Source organism: Poeciliopsis prolifica, unplaced genomic scaffold (assembly GCF_027474105.1).
Source record: "Poeciliopsis prolifica strain line A6 unplaced genomic scaffold, Auburn_PproV2 SCAFFOLD112, whole genome shotgun sequence".
Lineage (NCBI taxonomy): Eukaryota > Metazoa > Chordata > Actinopteri > Cyprinodontiformes > Poeciliidae > Poeciliopsis > Poeciliopsis prolifica.
The window spans coordinates 445,001-465,315 of record NW_026562487.1 but is presented as its reverse complement, the minus strand read 5'-3'; the positions used below and the strand labels follow the sequence as shown (position 1 = coordinate 465,315).

General features: G+C 39.5%; 2 protein-coding genes across 2 annotated transcripts; both read left to right on the top strand.

The window, feature by feature from the left end:
• Window positions 1-3,742: 3,742 nt before the first annotated feature.
• On the top strand, window positions 3,743-4,648 carry LOC129354575 (protein unc-13 homolog A-like; the record flags this gene model as incomplete). Its single annotated transcript, XM_055024039.1, has 4 exons — window positions 3,743-3,763; window positions 4,172-4,255; window positions 4,327-4,469; window positions 4,540-4,648. Coding segments are annotated over exons 1-4 (357 nt in total), but the record flags the coding sequence as incomplete, so codon positions are not given.
• An 8-nt stretch (window positions 4,649-4,656) lies between these two features.
• On the top strand, window positions 4,657-7,697 carry LOC129354574 (protein unc-13 homolog B-like). The gene is made up of 8 exons (XM_055024037.1): window positions 4,657-4,661; window positions 5,656-5,709; window positions 5,782-5,859; window positions 6,019-6,166; window positions 6,293-6,349; window positions 6,498-6,590; window positions 6,679-6,838; window positions 7,511-7,697. The coding sequence occupies exons 3-8, from the start codon at window positions 5,788-5,790 to the stop codon at window positions 7,695-7,697; spliced, it is 717 nt and encodes a 238-aa protein (XP_054880012.1). The 5' UTR covers window positions 4,657-4,661; window positions 5,656-5,709; window positions 5,782-5,787.
• The last annotated feature ends 12,618 nt before the right edge of the window (window positions 7,698-20,315 follow it).

Below are 20,315 nucleotides of genomic sequence, written 5' to 3'. Positions count from 1 at the left end.
AGAGACTGGAAGCATCACAGAAAAATAAGGACCGCTCATTTTGAAGGCTGCCTACGTTCAATAACATGAAAAACTGCATGTTTTTCTATGAATTCAATTAGTACTTAATACTCTTTACACAAAGTGAAAGTACAAATGTAATGTGTTTTTTTTCTAAATTCCTTCATTTATGAAAGATGGTTAGCTCTCTTTATACAGGAGAAAACTATTTTTAAGAGAGTTGCCACTGATCAATTAATCGTTATTGATTCTAAGACCAATCATCTTTAGATTGATCCAATCAATCTGTAAAAATATAAATAAATTAGTGGTTTTCACTGGCTATACCCAGTAATTATTCATTAAATATAACAAATTCTAAAAACACCAGTCTCTTAATGTTATTCCTTTAAAAATAAGTTTTGTTTCTAAAATGATCAATTAAAATAAGTTACTTGTTGATTTTATAAGGATATTTTGTAAAATTGTAACAGTTTCAAATTTCACAATAAAATAATCTAATTAATCCTACATGATTAATTTTCATTTTTATTCAACAATTAATCATTTCACCTCCAAAAACCTAATTTTTAGTTTATTCCTTGTCAATTTTTTTTATTATTATTCCAATAATTAAATCAAATTTACTGACAAAGATCCAAGTTAAAACCTGAATCTCTAACAGGGAACATTTAATGTCCATATCTGGTTTAAAAGGCTCAAAATTAGCAGCCATGTTTAAAAATGTTGGTCATCCTGAAACCCAAGTGGCTGATGGGAAACCTGAGGGGTTAGCATGCTAATCTTTATCCCTGTATCTACACTTTAATTATATTTACAGTGAAATGCTGAATTAAATACTTCATCATGTATATTTACATAAGTCTACTCTGAGTCTAGTCAAAGTTTTTATAATGAATCAGTGATTTATGATGTGTTCAGAGCCAATCCAAGCTAAAATTATTTAATTGTTCATAACATAAATATCATGTTTTATTATAATTGGCAAACCAAGAGATTATTCATGTTTTTATTTACTGTCACAAAGCTTGACCTCATGACCTCGTGTGTTTTCTCCTGTAGAGGAAGTGCTGCTGCTTCTGTTTTAGCTCAAACCTGAAACAATCGACCTCCTGATGAACACAAAGTTCTGCAGAGTGTGTGTGAACACACCACTGGTGTGTGTGTGTTGACCGCTGCCTTCTTGTCTTGATCACATGCAAATCAGCTGTTATGAAATGTATTTCCTGCTCCATTTCAGAAACACTTTCCCACTCAGAGTAATAAAATACACATTTTTGAAGCGATGTTCATTTATATTTGTCAACTGGCAGATTAAGCAAAGATCAGAGTGTTTGGTTATTGATCTCTGTTAAAAAGGGAGAGGTTTTGGGTTTTTATTTAGAGCAAAGATAACTCTGAAGGACTTTCCAGGATGTGATTACATGATCCTTACAAAAACATTTTATTCTCAGACCCAAAAACAATTCCTCTTCATTTCAGGTGAATAACTGCAAGGTGAAAGTCCTGATACACAAAGAGTGAGTCAAGATTCCAAGATTTTACTAATAAAACAGTTTTTTATCAAGCCAGATAATTTAGAGGATTTTCTTTCCAGGCTGAGGGAAGAAATATGGATGAACATTCAGGTTGGAAACATCATCAAACTGGAGAGCAACCAGTTTGTTCAGAACTTTCTGATCTCAGATCTGGAAACAAACTTTAACTGAGACGTTACTGAAGCTTGATGTTCAGTTGGTCCAAATCTAAAGCTGGTCTGCAGAGATGACTTCAGGGTTTGTTTGTTTCTGCTCACCTGGAGCACCACCGGGTGGAGTCAGTCTGAGTTCCTTCATCATCTAAAGAGAACATTGAAGATCCTCCTGGAACAAATGGAGCTTTGGAAAGAAATCAGCAGGAAGTGAAAGAAAAATGGATCTTCATCACTTGTGAAGTGGACGACATCAGAGTTGGATTCAGTGGAGTCACATGAAGAACAGAAAACTGAGGCCAGAATAATAACATCATGCTAAATATTAGCTGCAGCTAATCTGTCAGAAGAAGCTTCAGGTTGAATCTAAAGGAGGCTGAAGATCTCAAAGTGGATGAGAGGAAACCTGATGAGCTCTACAGTCCACTAGATCCAGATCAGAACCCTGGAGAACATCTACGCTGGAAGCAGAACCACACTAGAAAATATCCAGGTTTCTCTCCAACCTGAACACAGGAAGTCCTTTCTTCTTCTGCTGCAGCTGAGAAGGTCCTGCTGCTGGAGCCACACAGTTCCTCCACAGCAGAACAGAGGAGGCTCTGGAGGAGACCAGTCCACATCTGGACTCAGAGTTCTCCTGAGCTTCAGCAGAGCTGCTGGCTTTGGTTCTGATCCGCCTCCGTTCTGGTGTCTGATCTCCAGAGAGGATCTGAACCGACCCATCAGAACTCGGTGGAGGTGGTGGAGGATGAGGATGGGGCGCGGCGAGGAGGTGGAGGAAGAGCGCCGTGATCCATCTCTCTGCTGTGGAGACCTGAGGGAATCTGACAGAGAAACAGCAGCCTTGAAATTACAACAACACTATTATTTAATAGTGTTGTTGTAACACTATTGCTGTTATTGCAATATCAATGACGATAATGTTTCTCCAACATTGATGTTGAGGGTCAAGTGTTCAAATTAGTGATAGATTCCAGTTTTGACATCATATCAATTTGATTTGTTATTGACTGTTAGGAAATGCACCATGTTGAAATCATATAAAAGAAAATTAAGCCTGCCTGGGAAAATACGAATCACTCTGTTAAATTAACATTTTAATATGAAATTCAAAAGTTTTTGTGCAGACAAATCTGCAGGTTTTCCTTTTAAGAAGAATATTCTAAGACATAATGCGTCTCAAACTCCCTCCAAGCTCATATATCTTTCTAAAAAGTTACTTGTAAATTAGTTTTGTCTTATTTTAAGTGTCCAAATGTACTTGAACAATAAACTAGACCAAAATAAATGGTAATATTTTTTTTCTCTGATAGTATCCATGTTTTAACTCAATATAAAGTCAGTTCTTGTAATTGTGGCTGGAGAAAGACATTCTCTACCTTTTCTCTGCTTTTCTAGCTGAAGAACAGCGCGCTAGCATGGCAGGCAAGTCCACTGCATATGCAAACATGTAAAACATGACTGCATATACGCCTTAAAAATAACTTTTAAAAACCACTGCACAATTATCTGAATGGAAGCAACAAGACAAAACCTTTGTTGCCTCTTTACTGCAACTCCTAGTTTGAAGGAAGTGAGGAAGAGGAGGAAGTTAAAGAGGAAGGGAGGAAATGGAGGCAGAGGTTTGTTGCAGTTGAAAGTGGTTTTTAACATCCTTCATTCTCCAAATCCAAAGTCATTTCCAAAGATTTTCCCCAAACTGAAACGAAAACATCCAACATGGTGGAGTTTTGTTGTCTGGTTTTATTCTCATCTGTGAGGATTTCCTCTTTAGATTAGCAGCATTTTCCCTATTTCCCATAAAAGCGCCACTTTCACGTCACCTTCAACTTTATTTTTTCATTTTAACACTTTATTTTGTTCCTTTTCTAAACCATGTGTGATAGACTGAGAAGGATGAGGTGGGTTAAACATGTTATCTGGGATTAAATCACCTTAATATTCACCAAAAAGTCCAGAAATCATTTGGATTTATACAGCTCCTCCACCTCTTCAGGACAGTTTGACACTTTTTGTGTTTTTTTATATCTCTAACAATTTTCTGACACAAAGATGGACGGACCGTTTGAGAAGGTAGGCACAAGCAGAACATCCTAAATTAGATCCTTAATAAGCAATTTCCACTTGATGAGTGTCAAAATGGGCATTTCATCCAAAATGTCTTGTTTTACCTCCCAACTTTCTGCCACATAGAGAGAAATGCATGTGAGGATCATGAGGTGAGTTCATGCGTGTTACAGGAGGTGAACTGTAACATGCATGTTATTATGAGTAGAAATGCAAACTACACCAACAAGGTGTTTAACGGACTGGTAATGCAACCGTAGACTCTCAGGTGTTTTGTAATAATTCAGCTTTAGAAGTAATTTAGCTTCCAGGTTCTGAGTCTCAGTAAAATCCCAAAACTTCCCAGTTTTATTTCCCTTTTCTTTCTCTAAAACCTTTGTCAGCCTTTTGAACTTGAAGGTTTCTCTCCTCCAGATGGACGGAGGCCAGCGACCTGCTCAACGACCTGCAGGTTCGGCTCAACAACGTTCTGGACCTCAGCAGCACGTTTGGGAACAGGTACGCCGCCCTCACACCCCCACGTTTCCCCCACTTTGTCCAGTGCATCACTGGCTTTTCTTCTCCTGCAGCTTCCAGAGCCGCATCACCGACTGCATGCGGCAGATGGCGTCGCTGCTGTACCAGATCAAAGGACCGCTCAAAACACCAAGAACCAGGTGGAGGGCGACTCGGACAACATGCTGCGGCCGCTCATGGACTTCCTGGATGCTCAGTGGGTTCAGTGGGATTTCCCCAAACACGGCTCGTCCGTCGGCGTGTGTGTGAACGTCTTGTTTTTGCAGATTAACGCTGTTCGCCACGGTGTGTGAGAAAACCGTCCTGAAGCGCGTTCTGAAGGAGCTGTGGAGGATCGTGATGACCAGCCTGGAGAAGAAATCGTCCTGCCGCAAGGAACGACACCTTGGTGAGTCTGACGCTCGTCTCCGTCACTGGACAGGTTTCCATCCAGATGGTTTTGAAATATTGTCAAAAGTGGGAATTACATAACAAAAACACAACCTTACCAAATGTTTTTGATCTAGTTGTTAATGAAACTATCTTAGAAACTTGTTTTAAGTCAATAATTTCTTAATATTGCTGACAAAATTTGATTATTTCACCTAAATCAAGATATTTTTGCAATATTATAAGATATATAATAACCAGACTAAAATCTTATTATATATCAATTTTGTGCAAAATAAATGTAATGAACTTATTTTGTGTAGGACGGATTATTTCACTTATAACAAATCATTTTCCCTTAAATTAAATAATCTGCCAACTACTTTTTTTTAAATCAATATTAAGGAATTATCTACTTAAAACAAGCTTCTTCTTCTGATAAGTTACTACTAAGTTATTTTTGTCTTATTTAAAAGGTGCTGAGATATTTTAAAATTCAAATTCAAAAATACTTTATTGATCCCAAAAGAAAGTTAAATGTTGTAATTCACATTAGTCAAATTTGCACTAGAAACTAGAGCAAAAATACTTGGTAAGAGTTTATGGTTTTGCATTGTAATTTACATTTTCTTTTATACATTATTATAAAAATTTGCTCAAAATTTGAATCACAGCTGGATGGAAACATGGCTGCCATTTTGAAATGGATCAACTCGTAATTGTGTCAGATGATGAGATGTAAACATTTTGACAGACGTGACCAAACACAAAAAATATTTTTATCCATTATGTTTTAAAATGATGACTGTGGCATATTCAGTTTAATTATGAGTCAACAAACTGAACATCATCCAATCACATATAGAGTAGATAAATAACTCACTTTATGTATAAACATGAGTTGTATCGATGCTTTTTTTCCATTTCCATCAAACTTTACTAATATGATACTTAAAATTGAAACAAGGCTTCTGAAACTAAAAGAATCATTCATTTTTCTGTTTTTCCTGAAGGGAGCACAGATCCTTTCTGCTGCTAAAGAACTGGGACACCTTTCCAAACTGAAGGTATCAGGTTGCCTTTGAGTTTGCTTTCTCCTGTGAATTGGTCTAGTCAAAGTCTTGGTTTGGGTTGTTTAGGATCACATGGCAGGAGACGCTAAAAGCCTGACGCCCAGGCAGTGTGCCGTCATGGATGTGGCTCTGGATACCATCAAGGTGAGAGCGAAACGTTGACCTCTGGTCAAACAGAAAAGTACAATTCATTCACATTTTAAGAGTCTTTTAGTTGATTAACTAAAAGTCTGATTAACTCCACTTTAAGTTTAATCATTCAGGTTGTAGAACCTGATTCCTCTCGTTTTGTTTCCTACGCAGCAATACTTTCATGCGGGCGGGAACGGCTTGAAGAAGACTTTCCTGGAGAAGAGCGCTGAGCTTTCGTCGCTCCGCCACGCTCTGTCGCTCTACACCCAGACCACCGACACGCTCATCAAAACCTTCGTGACCACGCAGCATTCACAGGGTAGATCCAAAACGCCTCCAAGGAGATTAAATACGGGAGAGTTTCAGATTCCTCGCTGCTTTTATCTCCTGGATTTGGTTGTTTAAGTTGCTGTCTTGTTTTTATCTCCTGCTGCCTCTGTGCCAGTGCACAATGGGAAGGGTATTAGGTTAACCCCTAATGAGAAAATCCAGCCCAGCAGGGGTAGGTCTCCATGAAATCATCATCAGCCCAACTTCCCTTCATCGTTTTCTCTCTTCTGTTTTGTGAAACCTGCGTTTCCGTCGCATGACTCTATAAAACGTGGTTTTCTTTGCCTGCATTGGACCAAATGTTGTTTGTGTTAAACCAGGCTCAGGTGTGGACAAACCCATCGGAGAGGTTTCCCTGCAGATTGAGCTGTACACTCATCCCAAGAGCAGAGAGCGGAAAGTTACTCTCAAAGGTCCGTTTGGGCTCATTTTGAAGCAATAAAATCAAAACTGCAGCATTTTAGTGTCATTTCTGTTTAAATGTTTGTGTCATTGATGCAGTGATTGCAGCCAGTGATTTGAAGTGGCAGACGTCTGGGATGTTCAGACCCTTCGTGGAAGTCACGATGATCGGGCCGCACCTCAGCGACAAGAAGCGCCGATTTCAGACCAAATCCAAGAACAACAGCTGGTCTCCCAAATACAACGAGACCTTTCACTTGTAAGTTCAAAATCAAACGTCGTGACACATTTAGGATTTGAAGCTCTTTTAATTCTGACTTCATAAACTGTTGGTTACACAAAACAAAGTCCTTGTGAAATTACTGGACAATGTCAGCTAATGCGCTAGCAGCACAGCTAATTGTTCATTTAGTGTTTCTGCTAAACATTTAGTGAAGTTCCTCAAATTTAACTTTTCCAAATAAAATCTGGATTTATTTTAAGAAAATAATTGTGTGGCAATAGTTTTAAAAGTTATTTAAAAAAAGCTAAAATTAGCTCTACTATTAGCACATTAGCAGCTTAATGGAAGTGTTCCTTCTACTGCAGATGTCAAACTTTATTCAACTGAAAGTGTAGAAAACAGCAAAAGTACATTAGTGCTTTAGAATTTAACTCGAAAACTGATTTAGGGGAATCAAAATGTGTTGCACAACAAATTTGCTCTGCTATTAGCAGATTAGCAGATTAGCAATAGTGTAATCTACCACTGCAGGTGTGGACCTCAAATCAAAGTAAAATGTTTTGATTTAAAATGTAAAATTAGATCATCAAAAGCTAGGTGTACGAATGTTTTTAAAGTTTCAGAAAAAGCACAAAATCAGGAATTAGCTCTGCAATTAGCGCCCTAGCCCATGTGCTCCCACTCCTGTGTTCTGCTCTCGCTCTGCAGCGTTCTGGGTGTTCAGGACGGGTTCGAGTGCTACGAGGTTCAAGCCTGCGTCAAGGACTACTGCTTCGGCCGCGCCGACCGGGTGGTGGGCCTGGCCGTGGTGCAGCTGAGGGACATCATGGAGAGGGGCAACTGCGCCTGCTGGTGCCCCCTGGGCAGCGCATCTCCATGGACGACACGGGCCTGACCGCCATGCGGATCCTCTCCCAGCGCTCCAACGACGACGTCGCCAAGGAGTTTGTCCGGCTCAAGTCCGAGACCCGATCAGCAGAGGAGGGAAGATGAGGCTCTGCTTGATGCAGTGGCACTGCTTTGACCTCTGACCTGTCTTGGCTGCTGTGTAAAACCTCACCAGCTTCCAGTGTTCTTCAACTTCACATTTTTTTTAAGTCTCGTCCGCCTCTACTGAGGAGACAGAACCCATCCAGAACCTGTCAAAGGGCCGGATAAGAACCCACCCGCCCCGAGTGTTCTTGTGCAATAAATCCAACCCACCCCTCCCAAAGTGTGGCCAAGTGGTTCAAGCCTTACACTCTGCAAGCTGTGAATGTGTGTTCATGTAAAAGGAAAGAAATCCCTGTTTTTAATGAACACAAGTCAAATATTTCACTTCACTTAGCAAAGAAAAACTACAAATCACAATTTGTTTTCTAACAGTTTGAGCAGGAAAATGCCTTGTCATGCAGAAACGATGCTAATCCTCGTTTTCACATGAAAAATGTTTGAATTTAACTCATCGCTTCATTTCATCCTCTATTGGTAGTAATTTTTATTTCTCTCTGTTTTCTGCATGTCATGACCATTTTATTTATATTTTTGTATATTTATTTCCCTTTTAAAGATTTGATCTGATTTCTGCTTCATTTTTTGACATTTTTGAGTTTTTTGGGGTTTTGTTACAAACTGAGTTGCACAGCAGGACTTGAGTTGGAATAATTACAAGTTTACATTTCTCTCCTTTTTTGTTTTTTATTCTGCGCTTCATACGAGTGGCCTTAATTATAAAAATGATTTTTTTTTTTTGTTTATTTTTAATCTCTTTACCTTGTAATTGTTATAATTTGCATATTCTTTCTCCAGATTGATGTCCTTAACATTTTGTATTTTTCATTTTAGTGATTTTATGTAAGATGTAATCTGTCATGCTGAGTATCAATCCCATGTTTTTTTATTTACCATTTCTTTGTATTTTCTGTAGACAGCGATTTATTTTGAACTCTTTTTGTTTCAGCAGCTTTTTAATGGATGAAATTAAACTACAGATCCAGCCTCTTACCTTCCCTCAGTAATTCAATGTTTCTGTTGATGGGAGCAAATATTTCCTTGTGCCAAGTTAAGTTTTCACTTTAAGTTTTTTTAATTATTGCACATTTTTGTAAATCACTGCATTTATCTGGAGTTTTCATTGGACTGTCACGTCTCTTTAAATCTGTCTCACTCTGTATGATTTCCACTCAATATTTTGTATAAAGTATTTAAGACTTGGATGGAATGTCTTGTTTTTCTTGCACCAGACTGAAAAGTCATTTTCACAGTGAAATCAGTGTATTTATACTGGGCAAATTTACAATAGATATTATCTTATTTCACTTTATGAGGAAAAATATGTGCTATTAATGTTCAGTTGAAATCAATTCATATTTTTCCATTGTGAACTAACCATAAAAGTGCATCTTAATATGTTGGAATGTCATTGTTCCAGAAATGGTGAATTTCATATGTGCATCTTTTTTTTCCATCCGTTTTTCTTTCCACTCCACTTTTTATTAAAATGTAATACTGTCTTCTGAAAAAAGTCATCTTGTTCAAGAATGAATTTTTGTGGCAGATATTCACCATGATTGATTACTCCATAATGTGGCAATAGTTAACTTTTTTATTGGTTTTGTGTAACCATGCAATTTATTATCTTACAGAATAAAATTTGTTCAATTAGCAACTGAAAAGTGAGTTTAAAACTTCTTTTAGTGTTGTAGTTCAGTCTCCATCCAGCAGAGCGTCCCACTGGTCATTCTGAGGAGCCATTGATACGAGTTTGCAGTGGTATCTCTGAAGAGGAATGAGGCCAAAACTATCAATATGGTCCAGTTTTACTCCATTTGTGGATTGTTTGTCAAATTGAGAACATAAATTTACTGGATTGAACTGGAGCTTGATAAAACAAAGAGTGGAGTTTTCTCATTTGCATTTTTGTGCCATAAAAGGATTGGAAATCAAACGTGCAAAGAGTTTGACTGGAAAGTAAAAACCAGATTTAATAGAACACACTGTGTCAAATAAAGTGTTACTCCTTTCACAACGTTCATTTCCAGGATTCCAACCACAGATGGATGTTGGAGGAATGTGTTGAATGGTCGGTCATCACACACGTCTTCTGGTTCTGACCACAAATAAAGACTTTCTGGGAGGAAATGAAACAGGAGACTGAGGACATTCTGAGGACAGATCTCCCCATGGAGCCTCTTCTGTTTCTGCTGGACATAAACACCAAGGATTTACTCACTAAACATCAATGTTACATATTGTTGCACCTTCTGCTGCTGGTAGCAAGAAAGACAATTAGACTAAACTGGATTAAACCCAGTTCACCAACTGTTGCTGAATGGAGGAAAAACTGAAACATGACAACATGATGGAGCGTCTGACTGAACAACTAGACATGAAAAAGATAATTAAATATGTAGTTTTGAGATAAAAAATACTTACAAAAACAAATCTTTAGTTTTGAAAATAAATATTCAGTTAGAGAAAAATCGTTTAAATATCTGACATTTATAAATTTATGAATATCATGGTAAAAAATATCACAGAAAATCAACATGGTTTTTCTCTATGACTTGCTAAATGAACAAAAACATTATTAATTATTTTTTTTCCATCAATCATCTCTACAGTCATAGTCAAAAGTAGGCAGATCATCTTTATTTCCTGATCTGCTGCTGCAGTTTTGATGTAATGTGATCTCTGTAGCTGGAATCTTCCTGATACTGGAAAAGAGCAAAAGTCAACATTCCAGGTCCATTGTTCCTGAACCAGAAGCTGCTCTGAGATCAGTTTTATTGTGTTGCACTAAAATCTGAAAATATGAGTTTGTTTCAAAATCCAAATGATGTTAACAGGTAAACTTTCCTCTGACTCTGTTTGGAAATTATTATCTTAGTTCATTTACTTTTATTTGAATGGTTATGTTTTCATATTATTCCGTGTGTTTTCTTTCCCTTTCCTTTATTGTATATTCTAAACTGTCTTTTAGGGTTTTCTCTTGAAGGTTGGACATGTCTCACACATTTCTGTATTAACGAGCCACAATGATCTTTATCTGTATCCTGAGAGTGGTCATCATTGTGTCCCAATGATGGGACATCAACAAAAGACTTCCAGAACATCCTGTAGGATAGAGTATTGGTCAATTGTTTGCATGTCTGAGTGAGAAAGCCAACCTCTTTGTGTATTCACATAATAATAAAAGGCAGTTGGGGACTGAGAGCCGATGGAGTTGATCTCAGACAGCGTTTGGCAGCGATTCTCTACGTTGAGCTCTTCTCCCCTTTTCTACGGAAAAGTAATTTGTGTCTTTGGTTGATTCTTGCAGGTTGGGGAACTAAATAAACCCAACAGACTCCCAGTCAGTCTGACAAGTCAGACCAGTTTGGGCTCATTTCTCCTCTTTACACTTTCAGATCAAACACACCTGTTCAGGTCTGACTGGTTTTACTGTGGTTCTGTTGGGTTTAGAAGCAACAGAATCACAGTAAAGAGGTTCACTCTTTACAAGAGTAAAGAGTTCATCTTCATCAACTCTTTGGATCTTCTTAAATCGTAAGTTTGATCATTTGCCTACTTGAACTTTCTCTTCAGAAACAGATTGTTTCTGCTCTCTGATGTTTGGGGAACAGGTTCACTTCTGTTTTCACCTCCAAATATTATCTCTCTGCTACTTGAAGGCTAATCTACAGGATTATTAGATTAATTGGTGAACTGGAATCAAACAACATGATGAACAGCTGATGTTTCCTGTTTTCTTCTCTGAAGAAACTGCTTCATGTCTTTGTTTCCTGGCATCAAGCCCTGGTCCAGCATTAAAATCAAAGCCAAGAGTTGTTTGTTTCTTCCTTTCAAGATAAAATATTATTTCAAAATCTTATTATTGAAATGTGTTAACTTCTGTCTGATTGTTAAAAGTAAATATTTGATGCAGCAGTGAATCACTGTAGAGTGTAATTGTGCAATACAATCCTTCCTGTTGTTCAGGTTGAATCAGTGAATGTAAATGTTGCTCCATGTCTCCATCTAGTGGACTGATAGTAGAAGTGCAGCAGCTGATGGCAGCTTCCTCTGCCTCTCTGCTGTCTGACTGCATTCACCTGACACTGATATGAAGCAGAGAAGAAGAGCCAATCAGAGGAGGAGCAGCTGATCTTTTTCCAGCACTAATGATGTAAAGGATGATCAGAGTTGATGTGCAGATGAATGATGTGTGTTTCCTCTGCAGGTGAAGCTAGAAAGTGTGTGTGAGCTGATGTGGATTCAGCAGCATGGATCAGTGTGAGGACAGAGAGGAGGGAGTCCCTCCCTCTAAAACCACTCTGTGTGGGGAAGATGAGAGCCAGAGCAAAGGTCAGAGGTGAGGTCACCATCTCTAACTGTCCACAGCCCTTTTCACACAGCGTTCACTATATCAGGCCAGAACAAACGTGGTGATGAAGCTGCTGCTGCTCCTCTTTGCTGATTAAGTTTTAGTCATCATGTTTCTGTCAGGATCCATCAGAGACGCAAACCAGAACCAGAACCAGAACTAGAACCCAGCTGTGTGTCCTTTAAGAGCGACAGGTCAAAGGGTCATATCATTGACTTTAAATCTCCTGGATCTCCACCATCAGAGAGGTGAGCTGTTTCTAACTGCTGTAACTTCTGTTTATATCTGTTATTGTGGCCATGTGATGATAAGTTCTGTTGGGAAGGGAATGCTAGGTTTGAAGGAGTTCTTATTGTCATACCACATTTGCTTGTTTGTGGTAAGAAATTTGATCTCAGGACCCATATTAAGAAATGTAATACACAAATAAAAAATAAATAACTATTAAAGTAGTTAAATATATATATATAACTTTAAAAGTCATATTTCACTAATTTATGAGATGTAGCTGAATTAGTTGCAGTTGCAGAGTTCATGCAGTCTGAAGGGAAGACACTGAGTAGGAACAGTGACATCCTGGTAAAACTTGGTAGAGGATCCATCAGTTTTATGTGATTAACGTCTCCCACAGCCACATAAAATGCCTCTGCATGCTATTGATATGCTAATGGTGTCATGCAGCTTCTTTGATACCGTTGGAGATTTTCAACTCTCCAGTTAAGGTTCGCTGATGCTGGAGATTCCAGAAGAGTCAGTGAGTTAAACTCAACCAAGGTTGAGACGTATTTCCTGCCGATACTCTACAATCGGAATGGAAAGCTACTTACAGGCACGGGAAGAGCTTCTCTGCCCTGATACTCTGTACTGGGCCGTCGGTTCAACTCCCGGTATTCTGCGCCGGATGAGCGGGTTCCATCTGCCCCTTGCTCCGCAGTGTGCAAGTTTCCGCAGGCTGCAGACTGCACTCTACACTCTTCCCATCCAGGTTCCTTTTATTTTGGCTCTAATCAGCATCTGCTGACACCTGTTCAGGTGGCCAATTGGTGCGCTCTGCCTTCCTAGACAACCACTTTCAGTCCAGTGCATTTGGATTGTTAAAGGGGAAAAAAGGAAAAAAGAAAAGCAACGAACCCAAAAACAATCTGTACATGCAAAGCAGAAAAACAATAAACCATAGGAAAAAACACAATCATATTTTCTCCTGCACAACATAGCGGGCAACAAAAATCACTTTTCCAGTTTCATCTCTACTTTTAAACATCATCTAATTTGGCAGATTATCAGTCATTTCTACAGTTAAACTAAATAATATCTCATGTAGATCTCATTCTTCGGTGAGCTTTGTGTCTGACCATCTGGTTCTGATTGAAGCTCCATCAGATCCTCCTTGGATGGTCAGAGTGGAAATGATTCCTGGTTCTGCTTCATGTCAGAGCTCAACACTAAGATCACCAAACTGTTCTCTCAGTCATTTCAAACTAACATGTTGGTCTCAGAAACAAATCTTTCTGCTCTTTAAATAAGGTTGGACATTATTCAGGAGGATCAATGATCAGGAACATGTTGGAGGATTGGACCGGTTCTGATCATTTAGATCATCAAGTTGATGATTTGTCTGGTTCTGTTAGCCAGACAGATCATCAACTGATGAGCCACATTGGAAAAACAATCTTTAAAGCATAACCACACAGAAAGTTTTTAATGAGAGTTTTTCTATCAGGATCCATCAAAGAGTCAAGCCAGAACCAGAACCCTTTAAGAGAAACAGTCCAATGCGTCGTTGGGTTAAATCTTGTGGACCTCCATCATTGGAGAGGTGAGCTGCATCTGACTTCTGTATCTTTGGAACTGAAACAGTAAGCACTCAGATATGCCCAGTTATATTCACAAAGTGAGGTTTATCCATTATCTACCAAAATCAGATCCTCTGTTCTAATGAAAACTACATATCTTCATTTCTGGGTGTTGATGTTTTGCTGCTTCCTGGCTCCATGTCAGACTAAAGCCCCTTTTTTAGGGTTAGGCCCAGCCATGCTTCGGTCCTGTCCCACCTGTACTGCAGCCCTGTTGTGTTTGCATATATTTGAGCATGGTATCGAAGCTGTACCTGACGACAGTTTTTAAACTAAACAATGGGGTCCACAATTGTTTATTACCCCCAGTTGGTGGGGGTAATGCTTCTTTAGTTATTTGCCAACTGGCAATGTAATGAAGAAGAAGAAAAAGGCTACTTACTACTATGAAGATGCTATCAGTTTAAAAAAACTGAAATTTATTACATACGTGGTTTCTCATATTAGCAGTCAAATTCAATTAATTTTGCCAACGAAAAAGCAACAACTGCGTTTTTGGCCACTTCTTGATTCCTTGCATCCAGTTCTTCCAGGCAGAAGGCATTCTCCAACCTGCAAGCTTAAACGTATGTCCTCTGACAGTATGTTTACATGGCGGTCGTGCTTTGCCCAATTTTCCTTTTTCTCTTCTCTTATGGCCAGAAGTAAATCCGTGTTGGCTGAGCCTTTGTGATGAGGATCTGAAATAATGAGAAGAGTAAAACTGTTATATTACACAAAAACATCTTTATGAAATAAATAAATCAATAAATCGATACCAAGAAAGAACGAGTGTCGTACCCATTGCACCATGTTCACATTGGTCTGTCGAGCTGGAAGAAGTGGAAGCCGTGAACGCTGAGGGAGATCTTGGTGAAGATCTCGGAGGGGATGATGGTGGTGACATTGATGAACCTGGAATGTCAGCGGGTCCTGGGAATCCAAATCCTAATGTAAACTTTCTAAAAAGAACAGGAAAAAAAAAACTTCAGCTTGATATTCACCATAGCCTATTCTGCTAGTTATGAAGCAACAGACAAGACTATACACACCACAGCCTTACAACCTGTTTTGCAAGCATAACATTACAAATAAGCTTTTATAGCTAATTGTCTCAAAGTGAAATGTACAATGGTGACTTACACTGTACATAAAACTTACCATCAATCATGTTCTCCAATAAGATGGTAGCCAAATCGAGGGAACTTTCCCTGCCGCTACTTGACAACTGATGTCCATAGACGGCTTCCATCTTATTTTACCATCGCCAGTCTTCCCAACCTGTTCCATTCCAACAGTTGTTGTCCTTAATTGCCCGGTAATCAAAATTCAGCTTATTCAACTTCTCTCTACACTGTTTGGAACTTCTGATGTAGCTGGCCGAAGCCATTTCCTCATAGATGTGGTGGAAAACTTTCTTATTCCCCGTTGAGACATCTAGCTCATTCTGTACTTTTTCATCACCATCTAAGCTGAGGAAAAAATTGACCTCACCATGAGACCAGGTAACAGCAGAATATTGGGAGGAATCCAATAATAATAAAGATACTAAAAGAGCACTCTTTACATAATGCAGTAAGAAAAGTTTAGTGAGAGCCAGCTAGAACCAATGAACGGCTGACTCCAAATCAATCAGCTACTGAATCTAAAGCAGCCCCACTTGCCCGGCCCAATTAGAACCAAAGCTCTTGTGGTTCTAAGGAGCTGGGTGGGACCAGGTTGGACGTTCTAATGCAAAAACGCTCGGACCTACTTTGAAGCCAGGCCGACATGGGTCAACCCTGGTTTAGCTGTGCAGTGCAATAGGGGCTTTACAGTGGAACATATTTTCATAACCCACTGGGAAATACCTGGTAAAGCCATTCTGGTCCATCAGGACTTGGTTCCTGTGTGCATTGTGAGAGCAGTTCAGCAGGGAAGGAAAGCTTCATGATGTGGTTGGTGAGATCTGCTGGAACTCAACCAAACTGAGCTGATGTGGACCATCAGAGGTTCTGCTGGTTCTTAATGGGATCAGCAGGAACATTAAATCTTTACAACTACTTAGATCACCTGGTTCTCTGCTCACATCCAGATATCACTTCATGGTGATATTTGGAGTGATATAATGTCTGAACATTATATCTGTCCACACTTTTGATTGTCTATGTGGACAGATACAATGTGAGCTCACTGGATTCCAGGGATCTATAGGATCCATTTTAAAATCCTCACTATAACATCCAGGAGAGGATCCCACATGGACACACCCCACATATTTCAGACCTCCTCCATGTCCACATCACCTCAGATCTAGTCATCAGAACCTGATGGATGTGCCACACTGTCCTGAAGACCTGTGTGGACAGAGCCTTAACTTCCTCATAGATGTGGTGGAAAACTTTCTTATTCCCCGTTGACACATCTAGCTCATTCTGTACTTTTTCATCACCATCTAAGCTGAGGAAAAAATTGACCTCACCATGAGACCAGGTAACAGCAGAATATTGGGAGGAATCCAATAATAATAAAGATACTAAAAGAGCACTCTTTACATAATGCAGTAAGAAAAGTTTAGTGAGAGCCAGCTAGAACCAATGAACGGCTGACTCCAAATCAATCAGCTACGGTCTCCATCAGCATCAGATCTGATGACAGTTTGGACTGTTTGAGTCCAAGTTCAGCACCAACTTTTTAAAATGTCTCCTGGGTAATTCTGGTGTTAATGGTCCTCATCCTTATTGTTCATCTTTCTCTTTCTAACTTCTTTGTAATGAGTTCATACAATTATTGCTTTTCTGCTTTAAGGACTTTTAATGTGAAATTCTTCATGATTTCCTCTGTGTAAACTGCTGGATAAATATTTTCTGACTTCCTAATTGTTCCTTGTTCCACCACAGAGTGGACCAGCAGTTCTCAGAGGTTCCCAGTGGTCCATATGACCAGCATGATCGAATACATCTGGACTCCATATTTACGGTGTGTAGATGTACAACAACTACTTTTCTGTTCACAGTCATCTTCATGCTGCACTTTGTGGATAAGAGACTGTCAGTCTGTCCAATATCTATCTGGTGTTTGGCTCCATGTTTTCAGTGTGATGCAAAGGTAGCGCTAGACTTTCTTGCAGTTTGTCAGTTTGACTTACAGAATCAAAAGAAACCCTGTAACATTCTATTTTTACCCATCAAATTATAATTGATCTTGACATAGGTCACATAGGCGCAATTATTTGTGGATTAGTTAATTCAACTATTGAACTGTGAATCGAGATCTCATCACACATACAGCAGATGAATGCATCAAACTTTTCCTCTGCAGGGACAAGAATCACTTACTGTTGCCCCAATGACGTAGAGTAAAAAGAAATAAGCAACTGCATATAAATTACAAGCACTTCACCCAGTGAAGGTCTGAACACAGTTTCTCACAACTGTGTTCCTGGTCTGCATCTACAGATAAGTCTGTGCTGGTAAGTTAGCCAGTGGGATCTCTCTGAACCAACCATGTTATCTTTCATTTGAGGCCTGAGACTCAATTAAAGAAAGTATATTACTTTTATTTGGTCTACCATTTGAGTAAGCAGTGCAACTTCTCTTTTATCTTTTTTCATCCTCCTGCTGTCTTGAGAGCCAGGATTTTTTTGAACCACACAAGCTCTTTTTAATCTGTGCATAGTCAGGTGCATGCTTTTACTAAGATATTTTTCTGTGGTTTTTCTTCTCCGAAACTGACAGATGTACAACTGTGAAATCTGCTGCACTCCTCCTGAGCCTTACACAAAGATCACTGGAGGGCCATTTGTTAAAACTGCATGGTGTTTTAAGTTCACATATCAGCAGTGGCTGAACTTCGTGCCCATTAATTATATAATAAAGAGCTCACTGAAATTTTTATACTTGGATTAACCTAAAATTTCCTCAAGACAAACTGTCAGCTCATCTGTTTCGACTATAAATCCAGTATTACATGATGGCATTTGCTTTAGTTTTCTCTATTCTATGAATTAGAGATTAGAAATAAAAATGATATTTCAACCAAAGGTTGGAATGAACTGAATCTCCAAAGCATCCTGTCCATAATTCTTCAATGTGCAGTAATCTCCCAGGTGCCAAGATTCATTTAGTTCAGTCCATGAGATATTCAAAAAGGGTTGTTTTAATTGATTGAATTTAGATGCCTCTATAATGTATTTTGTGCAAAAAGTTTATAATGTCTGTGCATCAGCATCAGCCAACGGCGTGAATTGTAACCTGTCACACTGACGCATGGGCTTAGAATTTTTCCTTCATTTAAAAGAAATCTGGTCAAATACAGAAAATATTCCGTAAACACAATCCTTGCATTGATGTGTCGTTCATCTATTATTTTTATTCCAGTCGCTAGAAAAAAAGATCATCACTTTTGTGAAGGATGAGCTGAAGCAGATCCATAAGGTTCTAAGTCCAGATGACCCACAATGCTCAGAGAGCCCAAGAAAAGTTGATGATGTGTCAGAATGTGAGGATGAAGCAGAGGAATAGCATTAGAGAGGCACTGATGAAGATCACACTGAGCTTCTTGAGGATGATGAAACAGGAGGAGCTGGCTGACCGTCTGCAAAGCAGTAAGACGATTTCTACAAAGATATGACATGATGGATGAATTACATAATTATTAATGTCTTAAGAAACATGGTCACATTTATTCTAATCAGCTTCAGAAAATGATTTTGTTTAGTTACTGATTTTACTTTTCATGTGTATTTAGACCATCTTGCTGCGTTTGTCAACATCAACTTAAATCTGGTCTGAAGAAGAAGTTCCAGTCTGTGTTTGAGGGGATTGCTAAAGCAGGAAGTCCAACCCTTCTGAACCAGATCTACACAGAGCTCTACATCACAGAGGGAGGGACTGGAGAGGTCAATGATGAACATGAGGTCAGACAGATTGAAACAGCATCCAGGAAACCACACAGACCAGAAACAACAATCAGACAAGAAGACATCTTTAAAGTCCCACCTGGAAGATCAACCAATCAGAACAGTGATGACAAAGGGAGTGGCTGGCATAGGGAAAACAGTCCTAACACAGAAGTTCACTCTGGACTGGGCTGAAAACAAAGCCCACCAGAACATCCAGTTCATATTTCCATTCACCTTCAAGAGCTGAATGTGCTGAAAGAGAAAAAGTTCAGCTTGGTGGAACTTGTTCATCATTTCTTTATTGAAACCAAAGAAATCTGCAGCTTTGAACACTTCCAGGTTCTGTTCATCTTTGATGGCTTGGATGAGAGTCGACTTCCACTGGACTTCCACAACAAGGAGATCCTGACTGATGCTACAGAGTCCAGCTCAGTGGATGTTCTGCTGACAAACCTCATCAGGGGGAAACTGCTTCCCTCTGCTCTCCTCTGGATAACCACACGACCTGCAGCAGCCAATCAGATCCCTCCTCAGTGTGTCGGCATGGTGACAGAGGTCAGAGGGTTCAATGACCCTCAGAAGGAGGAGTACTTCAGGAAGAGATTCAGAGATGAGGAACAGGCCAGCAGGATCATCTCCCCACATGAAGACATCACGAAGCCTCCACATCATGTGTCACATCCCAGTCTTCTGCTGGATCACTGCTACAGTTCTGGAGGATGTGTTGGAGACCAGAGAGGGAGGAGAGCTGCCCAGAACCCTGACTGACATGTACATCCACTTCCTGGTGGTTCAGACCAAAGTGAAGAAGGTCAAGTATGATGGAGGAGCTGAAACAGATCCACACTGGAGTCCAGAGAGCAGGAAGATGATAAAGTCTCTGGGAAAACTGGCTTTTGATCAGCTGCAGAAAGGAAACCTGATCTTCTATGAATCAGACGTGACAGAGTGTGGCATCGATATCAGAGCAGCCTCAGTGTACTCAGGAGTGTTCACACAGATCTTTAAAGAGGAGAGAGGTCTGTACCAGGACAAGGTGTTCTGCTTCGTCCATCTGAGTGTTCAGGAGTTTCTGGCTGCTCTTCATGTTCATCTGACCTTCATCAAGTCTGGTGTCAACCTGATGGAAGAAAACAAACATGTTTTTTCTCTATGTTATTTAATATTTCAAATATGAAGTCTCTCCATCAGAGAGCTGTTTGACCAGGCCTTACAGAGTCCAAATGGACACCTGGACTTGTTCCTCCGATTTCTCCTGGGACTTTCACTGCAGACCAATCAGAGACTCCTACAAGGTTTGCTGACAAAGACAGGAAGTAGCTCACAGTCCAATCAGGAAACAGTTCAGTACATCAAGGAGCAGATCAGTGAGAATGTGTCTGCAGAGAAAAGCATCAATCTGTTCCACTGTCTGAATGAACTGAATGATCGTTCTCTAGTGGAGGAGATCCAACA

What these genes read in the sequence shown, in the direction of transcription:
- LOC129354574 (XM_055024037.1), top strand. Translation starts at nt 5,788, where the DNA reads ATGGCAGGAGACGCTAAAAGCCTGACGCCCAGGCAGTGTGCCGTCATG. An exon ending in GAAAATCCAGCCCAGCAGGG is followed by an intron (nt 6,350 to 6,497) that starts GTAGGTCTCCAT and finishes GTGTTAAACCAG; the next exon opens with GCTCAGGTGTGGACAAACCC. An exon ending in GCGGAAAGTTACTCTCAAAG is followed by an intron (nt 6,591 to 6,678) that starts GTCCGTTTGGGC and finishes TCATTGATGCAG; the next exon opens with TGATTGCAGCCAGTGATTTG.